Source organism: Kogia breviceps, chromosome 7 (assembly GCF_026419965.1).
Source record: "Kogia breviceps isolate mKogBre1 chromosome 7, mKogBre1 haplotype 1, whole genome shotgun sequence".
Lineage (NCBI taxonomy): Eukaryota > Metazoa > Chordata > Mammalia > Artiodactyla > Physeteridae > Kogia > Kogia breviceps.
The window spans coordinates 110,898,704-110,917,482 of NC_081316.1; the positions used below are offsets into that span (position 1 = coordinate 110,898,704).

Sequence of the window (18,779 nt, forward strand, 5' to 3'; positions counted from 1 at the left end):
CACCTAAAACCACATTACAAAGAACTGTCTGCTTTGCAGATACACCCTAAAAGAATTCCTCAATTTGGCTTAGTGGCACCAGTGGCCTCTTTATATGACTAGAATCTCCAACTAAGAAAAATAGAAGTTAGATTCTATCTGTTTGCCCTGGTCTAGGGCAGATCCTGGAAAAGAAATGAGATATCTGATTAATTAGGTCATCTTTTAATTGAATTCACAGTATTAGATGTTGCAAACTTAACAATTGGTATCCTGCATGTTGAGAACATTTTTTAAAAATCCTATATTAGCTTCAAATGTTTCTAAAAGTTGAGATTGTCTTAGCTACACAAAATAAAGATAATTTAACTTTGGTTGCACAGGGAGCTTTACCCTCTTGGAGGATTACCTACTTGACCCCTTATCTCTTTTCCTGCACAATAAGTCCTTAGTCACAGAGAACCAGTGCACAGAGCAGATGGGAGGCCAAGGCCATGAGCATGCATCTACCAGCAAACCAACGCCAAGGACTGAACAACTTCAAGTAACTGGAAAGTTCAACAAATTCGTTTTCTACTTAATTGAATCAAGGTCTTACTCTTTTGAGGAAATTTATTACTATTTACATTAGTATATGTGCTGCCTGTTGTCTTTCACTACAGGTGTCAGATATTTGAGTTTTGTCAAGTGCAATAAAGTAAGGGATTAACTCCCCTCTATGAGTGAGAGATGAGTCAGCCTGGAGAACCTGGGGGTCTGGGTAACCTGTCTGCTTAAGCCAAGGATGGCTTGAGTATTTAATGACCTCAGTATTGAACAAGTTTGGAGCTGAAGGTATTCCTTAGACAGGAAATTCAGTGGGTAGCCTAAAAGAAGTGTCTGGCTTCCAAACAGAGACAAGGAATCATAGTCAAGCTAACAGAGAAAGCTTTGGGGATATGGCACCCTAAACCAGACCCAGAGTCTGTTAATGATACTTGGTCTAGATGTAGTTAGTCCAGACCCCCAGATTCTCCAGGGGACAGTAACTGAACTCATCATCCATTACCACCCCAGCCCAAACTTGTTTCTACCCTGCATTCTCACTCAGGGGTGTCTGTGCCATCCACGTAGGCCTTCAAGCTACAAGTGCTAACCTGTCTCCAAGCTTCATTCAATCAACAACCCAAACATCTTTCTCAACATCCCCGTCCTCGTTATACTTCAAGACTCAAGTGTCCTCTTCTGATCGATTGTCAAGGTCTTTTCAATAGTCTCCAGCATACGGTTTATCTCCCTTAAATCTGACCCTCACGTGCAAATCTGATCATGGCTTCATTGTTCCCCGCTGCATAAAACAATCAGCTCCAAGCTCTAAAATAGCACAAGGACCTTTGTGAGCTGTCCCCTTTCCAGCTTCATCTTTACCTTCTTCAAGCCTTGCCGTTTTTGCTCTAGAATCACCAAATTCTAACTTCCCCGCCCATACAATGCTGTCCCTCACCTTTGTATATTAGCTCTTGACGTGGTCTTCACTTCAAATGCCCTTCTCTCCTTGTGGATTTCTCTCGCCAGCTCTGACTCTGCTTTTAGGATCCAGATCAATCATTGTTGCTTCTCGGACGGATTCCCAACTTTCTCAGTTCATAGCACCCTTAGAGTCTGAGTAATTTTTACATGGAGCTTGTAGGCCAACATAAATACCTAATGGTTCTATGCATTTAGTAGCTAGATCCAAACAACTCAGTAAGCTGTTCCTAACAATTTAAGGACCGTGTGAAAAACTAATACACACAATTGAAAGAAAAATAATAGTTTTATTTCATTCTTAAAGAATTGGGCTTCCCTGGTGGCACAGTGGTTGAGAGTCCGCCTGCCGATGCAGGGGATACAGGTTCGTGCCCCGGTCCGGGAAGATCCCACATGCCGCGGAGCGGCTGGGCCCGTGAGCCATGGCCGCTGAGCCTGCGCGTCCGGAGCCTGTGCTCCGCAACGGGAGAGGCCGCAACAGTGAGAGGCCCGCGTACCGCAAAAAAAAAAAAAAAAAAACAAAAAAAAAATTGCAGCTACTTACTAATGACACGTGTGTATGTATAACTGAATCACCTTGCTGTACCCCTGAAACTGTCACAACATTGTTAATCAACTATACTCCAATATAAAATAAAAAGCTTTTAAAAAAAGAAACTGTAACTGCTTCAAACGAGTAGCTTATGGGATGCCCAACAGATGATGAAGGTGGCTTTGTTTCCTTCCAAAATTAGCAATTTCCCATGGCACCTCCGAGTTTGCTGTGGTACCCTGACCTAGGGTAGCTTTGTGGACAATTTGAGAACCTCCGCCCCCCAAAATGGCCCCCCTACTGAGTTAGCAACCCTATCCTGAGCAGCCCTAGCACACTCGGCCCATCTCTTATGGCCATTAACGTATCGCCTTGTGAGAAGCTGCTTGTATATCTACGTTCTGAACTCTTTGAGGTCCGGGATCGTCCTTCCCTCTTCCTTGCTTGCTGGTGATAACACAGTGCTTAGCACACAGCTGGTGCTCGGCTGAGAAGACCTGAACTACTGAGAGCGTCAGAGACCTCGGTGGAACCCAGAGCACCAGGGTGGCTGCAGAGGAAGTCAGCCTGGGTGACAAATTAAGCAGGAAATTCCAGTCGGGCTCAGAACCTGTGTGTTGAAGAGGGAGTGAGGATCCTGCCGGACCCGGACGTGGGACCAGCCCGAATCCACTCATCAGGCCCGGATCCAGCCGAGGGTACCACAGACCATGGTCTCTGAAAGGGCTCCAACCAGTCAAACTTTAGCTGAGACAGCGACACCCAGTAAACTCTTGGTTTTATTGTTGGTTTATTGGTACATTTGGTTTCCTGGTAAGAGTTCCTTGGGAGGAGAAGGACATAAAGAGAAAGGAAGGAAGAAAGGGTGGGAGGGAGGGAGGAAGGATGCTGCTTTGCCTCCCACAAACTGTGACCCTGATGGTTGGGTAGAGCCATGGTTCTGGGGCCAGAGCCACCACCGACCCAAAATTCAGCCGAGCTGTGGGCAGACAGTAGCAGGAATCCCAGGGCTCGCAGCCGCAGTGAAGCAAGATTATCAGTGTGCGCTACCCGTTCCTCTCCATCTGGCTAATTTCCTCACAGCTGCGCGCCTGAGTTTTTTGATGAGCCGTTGCTTTTATCTGCTTTGCTGTTGTCCTTCCCCATCGTTAGCATGCATTAGCGTTTGCATCTTTTTTTTTTTTTTTTCCACACTCTGCTAAGAATGAACCCTGGACGTAATTGGGAAGGTTAGGACCAGGGTCCGAAGTCAAATTTGTGCTCTCATGTCATAGCAGAACCTCAGTAGTTCACATGTGCCTCTGATTCTTACCATGGAAGTCCCAACTCAATGCCTGCTATGGTCCAATGACTAGAATACTCTCCTTGGAGTTTAAAGGGCTATTTCCCCTTTATCTGCCCAGCGGGCTCTGCCGACTTCTGAGTCACTCTGAGGGTAGCAGCTGTTCAAGCTCAGCCTGGTGTTTGGGGTCTACTCCACACACCCCACTGTTCTTGGCATTTACCCCACCGGTGGACCATGGAGGTGGCAACTCTATAGCAACAGGCTTTCTTCAGTGGGATGGAGCAGGGAGATGTTCTGTCACTCTCTGCCTGTGTTCAGTCTGTTTTGTGGGCAGAATTCTGGGAACAGACTGCTTTCTAGAAACTTCCCCAAAACCAAACCAAACCAAAAAGCCACTTTAAAGCACATTACTGCCAGGACGTTCTTTCTGGAATCTGACTTGAGCCCCTTGTGCTATTGCCAAAGCTTCTTTTACTTTGGCTGACCCTCACACTAGGAAAGCTACAACAGATATGATAACCTTCCATAACACTGAAGACCTCTCAGACTTGTCTTCTTCAGAAAGTAGAATTGGTGTTTCCTTAGCCTTTCACCACAGCCTTGTCGCCCAAACCGTTCATTATCTTTCTCAATTGTATGTTTGAATCCTCTCCAAAACTTGGCTTTTGAGTTACAGGGACCATAACTTAATGAGATCTTTCATTTCCAGAGGACATTCCTAGTGCTGAAGGAAAAATAAATTAAACTTCAGATAAAATATATTTCTTTGGGGGAAGAGCCTAGGAAAAAAAAAATTGGATTCTTTATATAAATAGCACACCATACCGCAAGTGAGCTTTTCCTTTTCCCAATTGTTTTTGAAACAATGGGTCTTTTTTTGGTGAACTTAATCCCTCAAAGATTCTAACCTCTAAAAGACCATGTTTTGTGTTCTTTTGTGGGTACATGGCTTGAGGATTTGAAAAAAGCAAAACAGGTGACCTCTGATTGTCTAGTAAGTGGTAAAGGAAACGGGGCTTGCAGCTTGGCAACAATTAAGCACCTTATGCAGGTGTGGGAAGGAGGGGGTTTCCTGTGTTTCCAGCTTTTTCGGCACCAGCTTCTCTTCTAAGGGGTTCTGAGGAGTCTGTCTTCCTTCTTCATAACCTCATCTTACTGTAAGTAGGCTTGTCTTCTAGAATGCCGTTCTACTTAGCTGTACAGATTTTTCTATTCTGATCATTCGGTATTTGTGGGTATTTCGGTATTTGAGTTCCGTGGGGGAAAAGAAGGTATTCTCTGTGGACTGTGGAAAAGAGCAACTGAGGCTGGCCTTGAATTAGGCTGGAATCTGCCCTTCACTCAGCACTCACCGTAGCCAGGCTGCCCTGAGCACGTGACTTGACTTCCTTGACCTGAATTTCCCCCTGTGTCAAGTGAAGAAACTGGGGCCCCAGTTGATGTCTTAGGTCCCTTCCAATCTGACCCCCTGTGACTGTCACAGCATCATTGGTTCTCACTGCTCCAGAGAGGTACCAGGAAAAGGCAGGAGGAGTTGGGTTCAGCAGCCAGTCAGGAGAAGGATGCTTGGGAAGAGCATCAGTTTAAACTAGAAATTCCTGCCCTCTCTTCTCTCTCCCAAGGACCCTGAATTGGGGTAGTATAAAGGGACAGGAATAACCAATTATTGATCGCCTCCAGTGAGTCAGGCACTGTTCAAGGCTCCTCACCGTAGAGGAGAGGTACTCGGTGAATTGCATCACCACAGCCCCTCACACCCAGCCCACCCCGCCCTCCCCCTCGGCTCAGCCCAGATCATGTGTCCCAATCCTACCAGGTTCTCTGTGCTCTCCCCTCCTTGCGCTGACCATCCATGTAATTAAATAATTATTTGTGCAATTGACATTTTCACGCCTGCTCAACCGAAAACTCCATGAGGCCAGGGACCATATAAGTCTTGTTTTTCAGTGTATTCCTAGAGCCTAGCACAGTGCTGACAGAGTCATAGCAATTCAGCAGGTATGTACTGAGCAAACATAAACTTGAATGCCTGAACGGACGGACAAGTAGCAAAGCTGGATACAAACCCAGAGCTATCTGGCTTTTGGAGACCTGTCTGATGTTTCAGAAGCGCTCTCCTCGTACGCTCGTGTGCAGGGCTGTGACTCGCTGCCGGGGCCACCCTGTGATCCTGCCCCACCATGCACAGAACTTTGAGCGTTTCTCCCGCAGCGGGAGTGATAGCTGCCCTCTCCAGCCAGCCCCTTTTACCCGGTGCTACTGGTCCCCAAAGACGTCTGCAAAATTGTTGGAGACGCTGGATCCAGTCTGAGGCTGCTGGTGGTAGCTGGAGGAAAGTGGGAGGAGGCACTGGATTTAAACCAGACCAATTGTCCTTGTGGGCATTTAGCCTCAAGTCTCAATGGCCTTAATAGAAAGCGGCGAGGGCGGGGTGGTGGTGGGATGAACTGGGAGATGGGGATTGACATATATACACGAATCTGTATAAAATAGATAACTAATAAGAGCCTGCTGTATAAAAAATAAATTCATTAAATTCAATTTAAAAATTAAAAAAATAAAAGCAGCATTTTCTAGCACACTTTGCCAGGAGGCTGCGAATGAGAAAATGCTCTGTAGGGGATCTGGGTCAGGAAGAGTGAGTGGGTGAAAGGGAAGGAGGGAAAAGCAAGACATGGCAACCTTTAGGGAAGCAAAAAGAAAAGTCTAATGTGGAAATGGCTAAAAATAGACGGCATGGGCTGTTAGGCTGCAGTGCAAATCCAATGCTAATTACATGGAAATTAATCACAAGTCCTGAGGTCCCTGTCTGTGCCTTGCTGTGACCCCTGGGGGGATGCCCTGCTGCAGGTGTCTCCCCTACACCCTTGAGGAGGCTTAACAATGCCTGCTTCACACCCAACTCTTGCCACTGCAGTGGGAAGAGCTGATAGGAGGCTAAAAATACTAACAATAGAAATCTGATTTCTTCTTCCAGACAAAAAGCCTTGGCATCCACAGGAGGAAGAAGTGTTCAGGCAGCATGTGACTGGTTGGTATGAGATAAATAAATTGAGAAAATAGCATGTAATTAACTCTAAGTGAATGTGGATGAGCAGGGATGCGCAGCCTGTCTCTAATGGACCCTTCGGGGTGGGGGTGGGGGGAGGGGGAGGATCCCAAAGACCACGTGACCAGCCTGTGTATCAAGCCATTCGCCTCCCCCCGCATCCTGGCCCCAGAGCGTGCTCTCCTCAGAGCTGTCGAAAGAAATTCAGAGCATTTCCAAGACAGCGCCTCTGTCACGATATCCGCCCCTCCTCCACTTGCTTAAAGATCCATCCTAGATATCGGGCAAATGGATTGAGAAATATCCGACTTACTTAACTTCCAGGATATCGCTACCCAGGGCTGACCCCACAAGGTGACCCTCCGGGCTTCCCTTATTTTGGCGGCACATGCGTTTAATCACAGACGGAGCTGGAGGGACAGGCCGGCCTGGAACAGTACTGGTGGCCTGGGAAAGGATATGGGGTTGATCCGAAACGCCTCCTGGAGAGCGGCCTTAGGATTTTTTAGGGAGTCGTGGGATGCCCACGCGATAGGACAGGCAGGAGTAGAGAAGTTGGTGCATCTGAGAGTCGGTTACAAAGTGCGAGCTTCGAGGGATGGGTTTTTCAAGTACAAAACTGAAAACTCTCCCGCTCGCGGCGCTTGGCGGGGTGGAGGCTGCCCAGGATGGACCTTGATGTCAGTCCTCCCTTTGCTTCCACGGTTCTCAAGTGAGGCGTGCTCGGCCCCCCTCTCTCTGGCAGGTTGTTCTCCCACGTCGGCGACCCCTTCCTGGATGACCCCCTGCCCCGGGAGTACGTCCTCTACCTCCGCCCCACCGGCCCCTTAGCGCAGAAGCTCTCCGACTTCTGGCAGCAGTCGAAGCAGATCTGCGGCAAGAACAAGGCGCACAACATCTTCCCTCACATCACCCTCTGCCAGTTCTTCATGGTGAGCCGCAGCCCCCCACCCCGGGGCACTGGAGTCAAAGCTGGGAGCCTCTGAGGATGTTGGTAGAAACAGTCACGGGCTCTAGAGTTCGGTGAGCCTTTGAGGAATCAGCGAGGTCCACGGCTGCTCGCCCTGGTCCTTACCTGACGAGGCCTAGGAGCATCCCGGGTCTGGTGTAGCATCGTGATGACCGTGTGCTCTTCAGGACCCAGGGGACACGCCTGACCCACTGGGTGACACCTGCTTTGGTAGCCACAAGGGGAATGGATTCTCTAACCTAGCTTCTCCTGTCTATCACCTCCCTCCCCTCTCACGAGGAAAGAGCGGACATTAGAGAGCTGGGGATGAAAAACGTAGTCTGCAGGTGGGGGGAGTGACTTTAGCCTCCTGCACACCATCCACAGGTTTTGCCGTGCTAGATCTTTCTAGAGATGGCTAGGATACGTTTCCCCTGCCATAGTTACCTAGCCCATAATTCTAGCTGTCACGAAGCTTATGCAGAGACTGAATCAAATCCCTCTCGTTCCAATAAACGTAAACAGATTTCATCTAGTTTGTTTCTCTGCAGAGATGGAGAAGAATTGATGTGTCCAGCTATAGTCACAATGAAGCAGAATGGTAGCATTTTAAGACAATATGTTTTTCTAATACCGGGGGTTGTTTTTCCAGAATCTCATTCATATTCTCCCCCATCTCCACCTTTTAGAGGTGAAAATATGTTCCTAACACCTTCTCTTTTACCATTCATGCTGAAAATTAAAATGATGATCATTTCCTCTTAGTCATCCAGGATCTTTCTCAAAAGCATTCAGAGTTTTAGACACTCTCATTCTTTCTTCTAGTGCTCTGGGGAGGTGGGGGGAGGAGGAGGATATTGCAGCTCTTGGAGCCTCATTCATCCCAAGTATCATGGGGGTGGAGATGGAGTCAACTTTGGATCATGTTAAGTGCAATAGGAACGGCACAAATGATGCAAAACTGTAGAAAACACACAACAACTTGTCGTGCGGTGCCGTACACTCTCTTGGCATGTCCCTCATGCTTGCTTTCTGCTGGACCAGCCCCACTGCATTCTGGTGGGGCTCAGAGGAGCACGTCGGAGCAGGGAGAGAGGGAGGGGAGAGGTTGTCCATCGCCCCAGTTCAATTGACTGGTTGGATAATCCATTTCCAGAGAATTGGGAGGCTGCAGGTCTTCTCCCTGCTCACAGACAGGAACGATGGTTCCGTTAGCAGCCTCCAGCTCTGGGCAGAGGATGCCAAAGGTAGGTAGCCGCAGACATCTCCCCATGTCCCTTAACGAAGCCTCTTGTTACCCTGCCAGTGTGAGGACAGCAAGGTGGACGCCCTGGGGGAAGCCCTGCAGACCACCGTCAGTCGCTGGAAATGTAAGTTCTCAGCGCCGCTGCCCCTGGAGCTCTATATCTCCTCCAACTTCATCGGCCTCTTCGTGAAGGAAGACAGCGCAGAGGTCCTCAAGAAGTTTGCCGCCGACTTTGCTGCAGAGGCTGCCTCCAAAACCGGTGAGCTGCCAGCTGCCAGGCCTGCCCTGGGCCCTGGGAATTGGAAAGTCGGGAAGGAAAGGGACAGGAAATGATTGTGGAGGAGGAGGGTGGAGTCGGGAGGTAGTGGGTCCTGCAGGAATGGGCAGAACGTGCCCAAGAACACAGCCGTTTCCTGCAGGACCCCACACCTCTTGCCCCTTTAAAAAATATTCAGCTACAGTTCTGCTGACCTCCTTGAGAGCAGGTCCAGTACCTACTCCCCGACACGCACGTTGAAGGTACATCAATGACTGTTCCCATTGAACTATAAGTGTGTTCCTTTGCAGTCCCACCATCTCCTCCCTGTTCAGAAATAAGGAACTTTTCTGTGTGTGGTGGTTTTTTTTTTTTTTTTTTTGCCACGCTGCCTGGCTTGCAGGATCTTAGTTCCCCGACCAGGGATCGAACCCTGGGCCCTTGGCAGTGAAAGCGCAGAGTCCTTACCACTGGACCACCAGGGAATTCCCAAGGAACCTTCTTTTCCTCCTCCAAACCCCCATCCCAGGCAGGTGTTAATCTGGGTCTCCCCGTCCCCTCCGTGTGGACCGAGGTCTTTGCTCAGGGGATCACACGGCACAGAGAGCAGAGTGGAACCACTTAGCATCCAGCAATAATCAAATCCACTGAGCCAACACCTTTGGGCTTGCTGAAGCCCAGTGGACAGGCCCTTAAGCCTCAGAAGGGCCCTTATCCACCCCTTTACAAGGTCACCTGCTCTTTGCATGGGAGGTCTCAGTTCAAGCTAACAACTGAGGTTTACTGTCAAAGGAATCAGTTTGGAGGGACGCCCAGGATGTGTGCTGACTTGAAGGCGGGCGGCGGAGAGACGGGACAAGAGGCAGAGGTTTGCAAAGCCTTCCTGTGTGACTGCAGATGCAGACAGTTCCCTAAACTCCGCAAGGGCCTCGCCTGCCGTGGGCAGACCGACAGTGGGTGGGGGAGTCTTTTTGGTCCCTTTAGAATGAAATCACGATCAGCAGGTATTTACTGGGCACCTACTCTGTGTTTATCCATGAGAAACGCAACAAGGAAGAAGAGGTGGTTTCTCCAGGCACCACGTCATAAGAGCCTGTGAGAAGAGAGGCCATCATCCCGCCATGGGATGATGGAGTGGGGCCCCCTTCACAGAAGAAAGGACAGTCACCCCGGGAAGACGCTGATCCATCGGATGGGAATAGGGCCCTGCAGGAGGGCAGGCGGCATGAGCGCAGGCAGGAGGGAGCAGGGTGCTGGGGCCAGTCGGCCATCGCCCTGACCAGAGCGGAGGGCGTGAGCTGCCCACCCGGGTCCTGAGTGTTGAACACAGTGCTGGCAGAGGCCCCGGCTGGCCAGCCCCGCCCTTTGCTCCCTGGGCTCCTGACCTTTGGCCTCCACCTCACCTGCCTGTGTGTCCCACTCTGCTCTTTTCATCCCCAGCTCGGGGCCTTTTTCTCAGTGGCCTTTTCTACCAGAAAATCCCCCAATAGGGATCAGGACTCTAGGAAGAGTGTGGTGAGAGTCCAGCATCACTGAACAGGATCACAGCGAGGTCTCTACGCTCAGAGGAACCCGGGCCCTTAGGTCACCTCTGTGCATTGGTCTCCTTAGACGCCCCACCTCCACCCCTTCGTCCCCAGGGACTTGTCTCTGCTCTCTGGCTTCGGTGGAGCCTGCCCCCTTCATAGGGGCATAAAATTTCAGAGAAATGGCCTCATAGGCAGATGATTTCCTGTTCCCATCCCACCACGTCAGGGAAATGGCTCTTTTCATCCCACAGTAGCTGTTGTCAAAACCACTAAAACTCCCACAAGAACCAAATCTAATGTTGTAGCCACAAAACCCAAATCATTCACAAGTGAGTAAAGCAGGTCTCAGCCGGGATGCGGCCAGTTCATAAAGCGCATATTGAGCGAGAGGCAGGCGGGCCCTTGCTGGCTTTCCTGCCAGGAAGGGGCCGAGCCAGCTCCCCCCCAGCCATTTGAGAGTCCTTTCTGCAAGAACCGGTGGGCTTGGCTGGCTTCTCGGCCCCCGGTGCGGCCCCCTGCTGGTGACTCAGAGAACTGGGTGGCCCCGTGTGGAAAGCGGGCCATCAGGTCTTTGCCCTAGAACTTGTGTCATGGTATTCAGAGGTGTGGCAGACCCACATTCCGTCAGCGAGTAGATGAAGTGTCATCCTCCATCCTTGATGGTTTAAGGAGACTCATTCGTGTGTCTTCATTCATTTAAGAAATACTGGAAGCCCGTGGGGGTGCTGAGCACAGGTTGGGGGGTAGGGGGGTTATAATCCATGAACAGGACACAGAGCCCTCGCCTCGGGGGGCTTACACCAAAGAGACGCATGCAGTATAACAGAAAAGTACTCAAAACCACAGCCCCAACTTCTATAATTTTTCTACCTCTGTGCGACTTGAGCAAGCCCCTTAATTTCTGGAATTCCCTAAATTCCCTCTAGTTTCATCTTCTTTGGTGTTTGAGCTTGGACAGTAGATGAATCTCCCTCACTGAAAGACGGACAAAAGACAAATTACAAGCTCTTGCCTTGTGTAGGTAGGCTGGTTTCTTTTGTTTTGCTTTTTAGGGTGTCTTAGAAAAATAGTCTGCATACTTTAAACCTGTGGTTTTCTATCCGAGTGATTTTTGCTCCATCTCCCCCCCAGAGGTCATTTGGCAAGGTCTGGAGTCATTTTTTTTTTTGGTTGTTACAACTTGGGGGTGCTGCTGGCCTCTAGTGGGTAGGGGCCAGGGTTGCAGCTAAACACCCAGTAATGCACAGGACAGCCCCCATAACAAAGAATTATCTGATCGAAAATGATGTTGAGAAACCCTGTTTTAAACTTTGAAAATAATCCATTTTTTCCCCTCATTTCTCCATCAGAGTCACCCAGAAGCTAAGAGGCTTGATTTCAAAACGAAGGCAAGATAACTTTGGGAGTCCCATGATGACGAAATTTGCTCCTTATTTCCACATAAATTAGCTCATCCCTTTAGGTCTCGGTTTCCTCATCTGAACGGTGGGGCCAGTGACACTCATCTGGACTTGTAGTGAGCAGCCACCCATCAAAACGATTGTCTCTCAGCTGGTCCAGAAAAGCCAGACGTGTGGCTCTTAATCTCTAGGACTGTGGGTTTTTACCCCCTGCCCCGCTCTTATTCTGCTGCTGTGAAGGAGAGAAACAGGTTTTGTCTGACCGAGGGACTCTGTCCTCTGCTATTTGGGAAACAGATTTATCAGGGCACCGTTCTGTGTTTTTCCTTGTCTTCACCATCGAGATGCAACAGCTGCCTCTTTCCTTCCTTCTTCCAGAAGTGCACGTGGAGCCTCATAAGAAGCAGCTGCACGTGACCCTGGCTTACCACTTCCAAGCCAGCCACCTGCCCACGCTAGAGAAACTCGCCCAGAACATTGATGTCAAACTCGGGTGCGACTGGGTGGCTACCATATTCTCCCGGGATATCCGATTTGCTAACCACGAGGTAGGTAATGTCTCACTGGGGCTCCTGACTCTGCCAGGAGTGCTGGGGTGCCATCAGCGCCAGTAGCAGTTGCTGCTGTGGGGAGATGGACACTAAAGGGAAGTAATGCCCAGGAGCCACCTGGCCTGGAATTTCATCCAAGCACTGGTCGGCTCACTGGGAAGCTTTGAGCTTGCATCTCTTGTCTCTGGGTCCCAAGTGGCTGAGCTGTGTAATATCCCCATTGTTCTGTGTGCCCTGCCAACCTTACTGGAATGATATAGAAATGAAATAGGAGAATAGATAGAAAAGCATGTTGATAAATTTTTAAATATTCTATCAGTTCACAGTATTAACAGGTAGAAGATACCGTCTTGATCTTAGGTGAGGAGAACACCTAAATACAAAAAAAAAAAAAAAAAAAAGCCAAACAAGCCCTGAACACATAGCTAACGGATATTTGCTGAGTATCTGTGGCATGCAAGTTACCATGGAACATACTAAAACTTTATTTTATTTATTTATTTTTTATTTTATTTTTGGCTTTGTTGGGTCTTCGTTGCTGCACGTGGACTTTTCTCTAGTTGCGGCGAGCAGGGTTTACTCTTCGTCGCGGTGCGTGGGCTTCTCATCGCGGTGGCTTCTCTTGTTGCAGCACGCAGGCTTCAGTAGTTGCGGCACACGGGCTCAGTAGTTGTGGCATATGGGCCCTAGAGCACGCGGGCTTCAGTAGTTGTGGTGTGTGGGCTCGGTAGTTGTGGCTTGCGGGCTGTAGAGTACAGGCTCAGTAGTTGTGGCGCACAGGCTTAGTTGCTCTGCAGCATGTGGGGTCTTCCTGGAGCAGGGCTTAAACCCACGTCCCCTGCATTGGCAGGCGGATTCTTAATCGCTGCACCACCAGGGAATTCCTTAGAATTTTAAAATGTGGTCCTATCCTCAAGGTGTTTGAGTCCAGCAGGGAAGAGAGAACAGACACATAGGAGATGAAAGCACAGACCAAATATTGTGAGAGTTTGTGTGCGTCACATGGGAGACCTGAGAGGGACAACTAAATTCCAGGACAGCCAGAAAGATTGGCATGGTCCTGGCACCCTTCTTTTGAAGACATTGACATTGCTTTCTAGGACAAGCACGTGCCATCTCTGAAGAGTCTTAATTGTCCTTTTTTTCCTGAAGGAGAAGCTGAGACATAGGGATTCAGTGGCTGGTCCAAAGCTAAAGAGCAATTTAGGACCAGAACTGAAGCCAGAAGCCAGGGGTTCTGACCAATAAAGATGGGCAGCCCGAGACCACAGAGTGTGCAAAAATCGTCATCCAGTTTAACGACATTTACAAAACATACGTATAACTTGTTTCCTAGTTCTTCAGCAGCAAAAGAACTGATATTTTGTTAGTTTACATAGCCTTTTAACATCTGTTTTAGATGTTTTTTTAAAAAATATGAAAAAGAGTTAGAAATTCAGGGTCTAGGCCAGGCGACCTCATCGTTGTTTTGGAAGTGTTTGGAAGAGCCAACCTATGACAGAGGTCCAGGACTGGGCGCGGGGCCCGAGAGTGTCAGGGACGTGCAGATTTGTCTGGCTCTGCTGGTGGGAATGTCATGTCCTCCTTCCAAGTCATTTGATGCAAGTTTCTGTAAAGACACAGCAAGGAGACTGGGCTTAATCTTACTTCAGAATTCTGACATCTCCTGGACTTGCTTAGCATGAGCCCTAAATAGAACAAGAGAGGTGTGGCTGATTGGATTCCTTCCGAGGGCAGAGAAAAAAAGTCAAGGGTGGCATGCCAATGGACCATGAGAAGTCACCTTTTTAAGAGAAGGAAGGTGGCGATGGAATTTTCCAAGGAATATCTTCTAATCAACACTGCCCTCCAGTTAACTCGGAGGGTAATTGCTTTTCTGCGTGGCCTACATTCTGCTCATCTGGCACGGAGGGAAAGAGGCAGCTAGCGCCCACATGAATTATTTTCTAAAAATAACATGGCCTCTTTTTATCTCTTATTTGTAAAAGCTCATTTATTACTGTTCCTCCTGATAAAGCTGTCCGTCCGAGGTCATTTGGCTTTAGCTGTGCCCTCCTGCATATGTAGACCTCTACTTGCCTTCCTCCTCCTCCTCCTGTGCCCAGGAGGCAGGATTGATTAACTGGTCCAGTGAGGTGACAGATGTCCGGAGAAGGCCAGTGGTTTAGGCAGGGACACTCAGCAAGTGATGCTTCGGAACCCTCTGGGGTCTCACCCCTCTTCTGTTCAGATGCTCACTTGATGTGGGCTTGCAAGTGCTTGCTTGTACTTCACACCATCTCTTCCACGTTAGTGATCCCAGTGTGCCTTGCCAGTTTTATGTATCAGGCACTAGACATCTAGAGGAAGGACAGAGTTACAGAAAAAGCATACATTTTGGAGTTGGGCACATATGGCTTCAAATCCTGGCTCCCTCACTTTAGCGGGGGTTAGATTCACTTTTACAACTGCTAGAAAACAGTCCAGTCCTTAGTTCTCTCGTGTGCAGAGTGCCGACGATATTTTGCTGGACTGTCGCGTGAACTAGAGGACATATGGAAAGGTCCTACCATAAGAGCCAGCACAGAGTGGGCACATAGCGACAATGACAAAACTGCCACAGCTGTTATTGTTACTGAGAGTAAAAAGGGCTTCAAAGGCAAAGAGGGTCAGTTCCTGTCATCACATGGGGCTGTACCTGCCCTTCCCAAGATGTCAGTCAGCAAACTTTGAGCTTAGTCCCCAAGTCGGAAGGGAGGGAAAACATACTTGAGACAGTGCTTACAAGTAGACGCTAAACATAAAAGAGTACCACATAGGACAAAACTAGGCACGTGAGCTGAGATCCCCCAAACTTGGGCCGACTTTTGCACACGCTTTTGGTAAGTGGGAAAGGGCTCTGGGGGACCTGGGCACCAGTTATAATTTGAGATTTGCTGCAATACCTCGATGTTTTCTATTGATTATTCGATAAATCAAAGCTCCTTATTGTCCAACTACTCTCTGCCTAGGACACAGTGTCCCCTCTGCTCCTTTCTGTGCCTCGAGCTCCCTGGAGATCACCTAGAGCTAGAATACTTACCCCAGCGTCCCCAAGTGAAAGGAGGAATGAGTTCTTCTCCCAAGTCATTTTTGAGGTTCTCAAAGAAAAGACACTTCTGCTGAGTCCAAGGCATCGTTAGCCAGGACTGTGCTGCACTTGAGGGTCTAAGGAAACTGAGCTGAGTTTAGACTTGTTCCCCGTGACTTGGTGCCTCCCTCCACCCTGTTGCAGGAAAAGGAATGTTCCTTTTGGTGTCTCAACACATACCTATATAGCCTATAGAGTTAAGAGATTGCTTGTGAATATTTTTTTTCTCTAAGCTATTTGAACAACCCAGCAAAAAAACCTTCTTGGTTAGTGTGGAAACATGGTTTGAGTAAGTACGTGGCAGGAGTGCGAAGGCGATGGGATGGAAGAAGATCTAGAGCTGAAGGGGACGTCAGAAATCCAGGGGAGCAGGTAGTCAAGTTCTGTGCATTATCATGTTCATTCTCTGGGGGGAAAAAATCATATTTTTACTGACTCCTCTCATTAGCAACTTCCAGAAAGAAATTCTTTATGACATGCTCTGATGTATCACCTTGACCCCAGTGAGCTGATTAGATAACAAAGCCTACCCAGCCCAGGATTCAGGGGTCAGCATCAGCTAGATGGAAAGATAACCCCTTGAGAGCCAGCCATCATGGGTCAATAGAAATACTTAGGCTCCTTCTGTGTACCAGAGGCCTCAGGAGTTTTCTTAGGTTGTCTCATTTAACTTTTATATAGTCCAGGTATCATTTGACAGATGAGAAAACAGAGGCCAAAGTTAAAAACCTGTACATGGGAACCAGAATATTTTGCCTGCCACTAGTCGCTTCAAGATCAAAGGAAAAACTGATAAAACGGCCCCTCTTAGCCCTTGTGTGAAACACAGAAAATATTTTCCTTACTCTTGAGGTCTCCTGCTGTTAACAAAAATGTAGTAAAGTAAATGTTTTCCAAAGTATCTTCATGCCTATGCCTGTGATGTTTCTATATACCAGAAAAGGAGGCAAAAAGTGGAATAAATCAGCCAAGTGGCATAGCCTGAGGTTGGCCCTGGGGGCTTTTTCTGAGCCCAAAGAAGGAACACGTGGTCTCCATCTGTTCACTGACAAAAGCTGGTTACAGACATGACACACTGATGGCTGCGAAAGACATTTTTCTTTCCAGGCCTTTGTTAAAAATGGAGGTTTAAAGAAAGCTTTTTTTTTTTTTTAATTTATTTATTTTATTTTATTTTTGGCTGCGTTGGGTCTTCGTTGTGGTGCACGGGCTTCTCATTGCGGTAGCTTCTCTTGCAGAATACAGGCTCTAGGCGCATGGGCTTCAGTAGTTGTGGCACGCGGGCTCAGTAGTTGTGGCGCAGGGGCTTAGTTGCTCCGCGGCAGGTGGGATCTTCCCGGACCAGGGCTCGAACTCGTGCCCCCTGCATTGCCAGGAGGATTCTTAACCACTGCACCACCAGGGAAGCCCTAAAGAAAGCTTCTTGAAGGCAGGGACCATGTCTTGTTTAAGCCGCTCAGTTACATGGAAAGGAGAACACTTCATTCCCAAAGCCTTCCTAGGGGAGTCTCCATCTGGGCATCGGTGACATCTGCATGGAAGACTCCCTTCCCACGAGTTGCATTTCTAGGGTCTATTATGGCACCTACCCCGGCAGATGGAGCAGAGAAAACTAGGTCCAACCCCGTTTGTATAGAAGTTTACTGGAGAGCCTACGGGTTTTCAGACGAATTTCTAAAAACCGTATCTTTTGAAGCAAAGACATGCCTGAAGGAAAGTCTGGAAATAGCCAGGAGCACCAGCACGTACTCACAGTACCCTGAAAAGAGAAGAAACGCCTTCTGATCTGAATCCAGACCCCCTCAGAGCTGCAGACCCCAGGGGCTCCCGTCAGTGTCAGCTTCTGGACGTGTGCCCTGCTAGATAGAGCAGAGCACACAGACCGGCCCTGGAGGCGCTCAGAAGAATGGGTGAGACGTGGGCCTCACGCATCCCTCTCCTCCTTTTTCAGACGTTACAGGTGATCTACCCCTACACCCCGCAGAACGACGATGAGCTGGAGCTGGTCCCTGGGGACTTCATCTTCATGTCGCCCATGGAGCAGACCAGCACCAGTGAGGGCTGGATCTACGGCACGTCCCTGACCACAGGCTGCTCTGGACTCCTGCCTGAGAACTACATCACCAAGGCTGACGAGTGCAGCACCTGGATATTTCATGGGTGAGCAGATGCTAAGTCCCTTTGCCCGCCGCTTTTCAAAGAACATTGCCGAGTTTGAGGAGGTGGCGGGGAAACGGACTTGATCCTGGACAGGCAGGGCAGCAGTACCAGTAAACGAATTCCGGGGGGGAAGAAAGCCCTCTTGGTTCCAGACTTTCAGGGAAGGGCTGAGCTGGGGCATGAGAAAAATGGGAGATGGCTTGCCCTGCTTCACCCTGCCTGCCCCCATCGGACGTAACATCTGTCTGAGTTCCTGAGACTCAACCGAGGCTGCTTGGGGGACCGTCTCTTCCGGGCCTCAGTGTGGGCCATCCCAGCACTGAGTCTTTATGGCTTCGGGGCTTCTGTCCACTCTTTCTTGGGTCATTGCACAGTGGGGTCTGACTCCCCAGAGAAGCAGGACAGATTCCCACTATGCCATCCAGACCAGTAGTGAAAGGATTTGCAAGGGTCAGGAAACCTAAGTGCCCCTCACCGTGAGGCGACCCTGAGCAAGTCCTGAGACTTGGCATGTGAATGCCTAGATGACAGGGACCATTTCTGTGGCAATGGGCGGCTGCCGGAGCCTTAGGAAGGCAAGCAGTCCCTTCCCCACCCAAGTTTTCTGTACAGCGGTAGCGTTCCACCCATCCCTCACTCCTGCTTTGCCCGCACACCAAGCTGGTCCCCTGTTGACAGTGACCTGTGCTGTATGACCAGCTTTGTCCTGAGAGAGAGGTGCCTTTTGTTACTATTTTACGTTTCTTAATCGGAGAAGTTCAAAGCCAGCCCTTCCCTGGTGCACTCGGGCGTCTGGCCAGGGTGTGCGTGCTGGTTTGTTTTTCCTCCCTCTTGTTCTTGCCATGTGCCAACGTGGCTGAGAGCCGGAAGCTCTGAGCACCAGCTGCATGGTGTGTAACACTGCTTCTCTTTTATGACGGTAATAACAGAGACAGCAATTTCAGTGAGTGTTTTGCCTGGAGGAAGAAAAGAAAAGACGGTCCCCTACCCTGGTTAGCAGCAAGCAGATAAACCACAAACCCAGAGATGGGAAGGAATATCTTCTTCCTTAATAACTGCCTCCCCAGCAACCCTTCCTCTTCCTACCCCATCCCCACCCAGTGAACATCCGGCATTTGGGTGCACAAATTGGAAGGTCAAAGCTGCCGCATGTTCCCGAGACCTTTGCTTTTTTTTTTTTTTTTTTTTAATATTTATGTATTTATTTGGCTGTGCCAGGTTTTAT

At 49.1% G+C, this 18,779-nt stretch overlaps 1 protein-coding gene across 2 annotated transcripts in view; it reads left to right on the forward strand.

Annotated features, from left to right (window-relative positions):
* Window positions 1-18,779, forward strand: part of UBASH3B (ubiquitin associated and SH3 domain containing B) — a 143,271-nt gene that overhangs the window by 104,242 nt on the left and 20,250 nt on the right. The window contains exons 2-6 of one of the 2 annotated variants that reach the window (XM_059068181.2): window positions 6,283-6,336; window positions 7,100-7,286; window positions 8,610-8,808; window positions 12,113-12,282; window positions 17,346-17,554. In XM_059068181.2, the coding sequence (XP_058924164.1) occupies window positions 6,283-6,336; window positions 7,100-7,286; window positions 8,610-8,808; window positions 12,113-12,282; window positions 17,346-17,554 (819 nt within the window). Of the gene's footprint in view, window positions 1-6,282; window positions 6,341-7,099; window positions 7,287-8,609; window positions 8,809-12,112; window positions 12,283-17,345; window positions 17,555-18,779 lie in introns of both variants that reach the window. The other variant, XM_059068182.2, reaches the window with a different exon arrangement.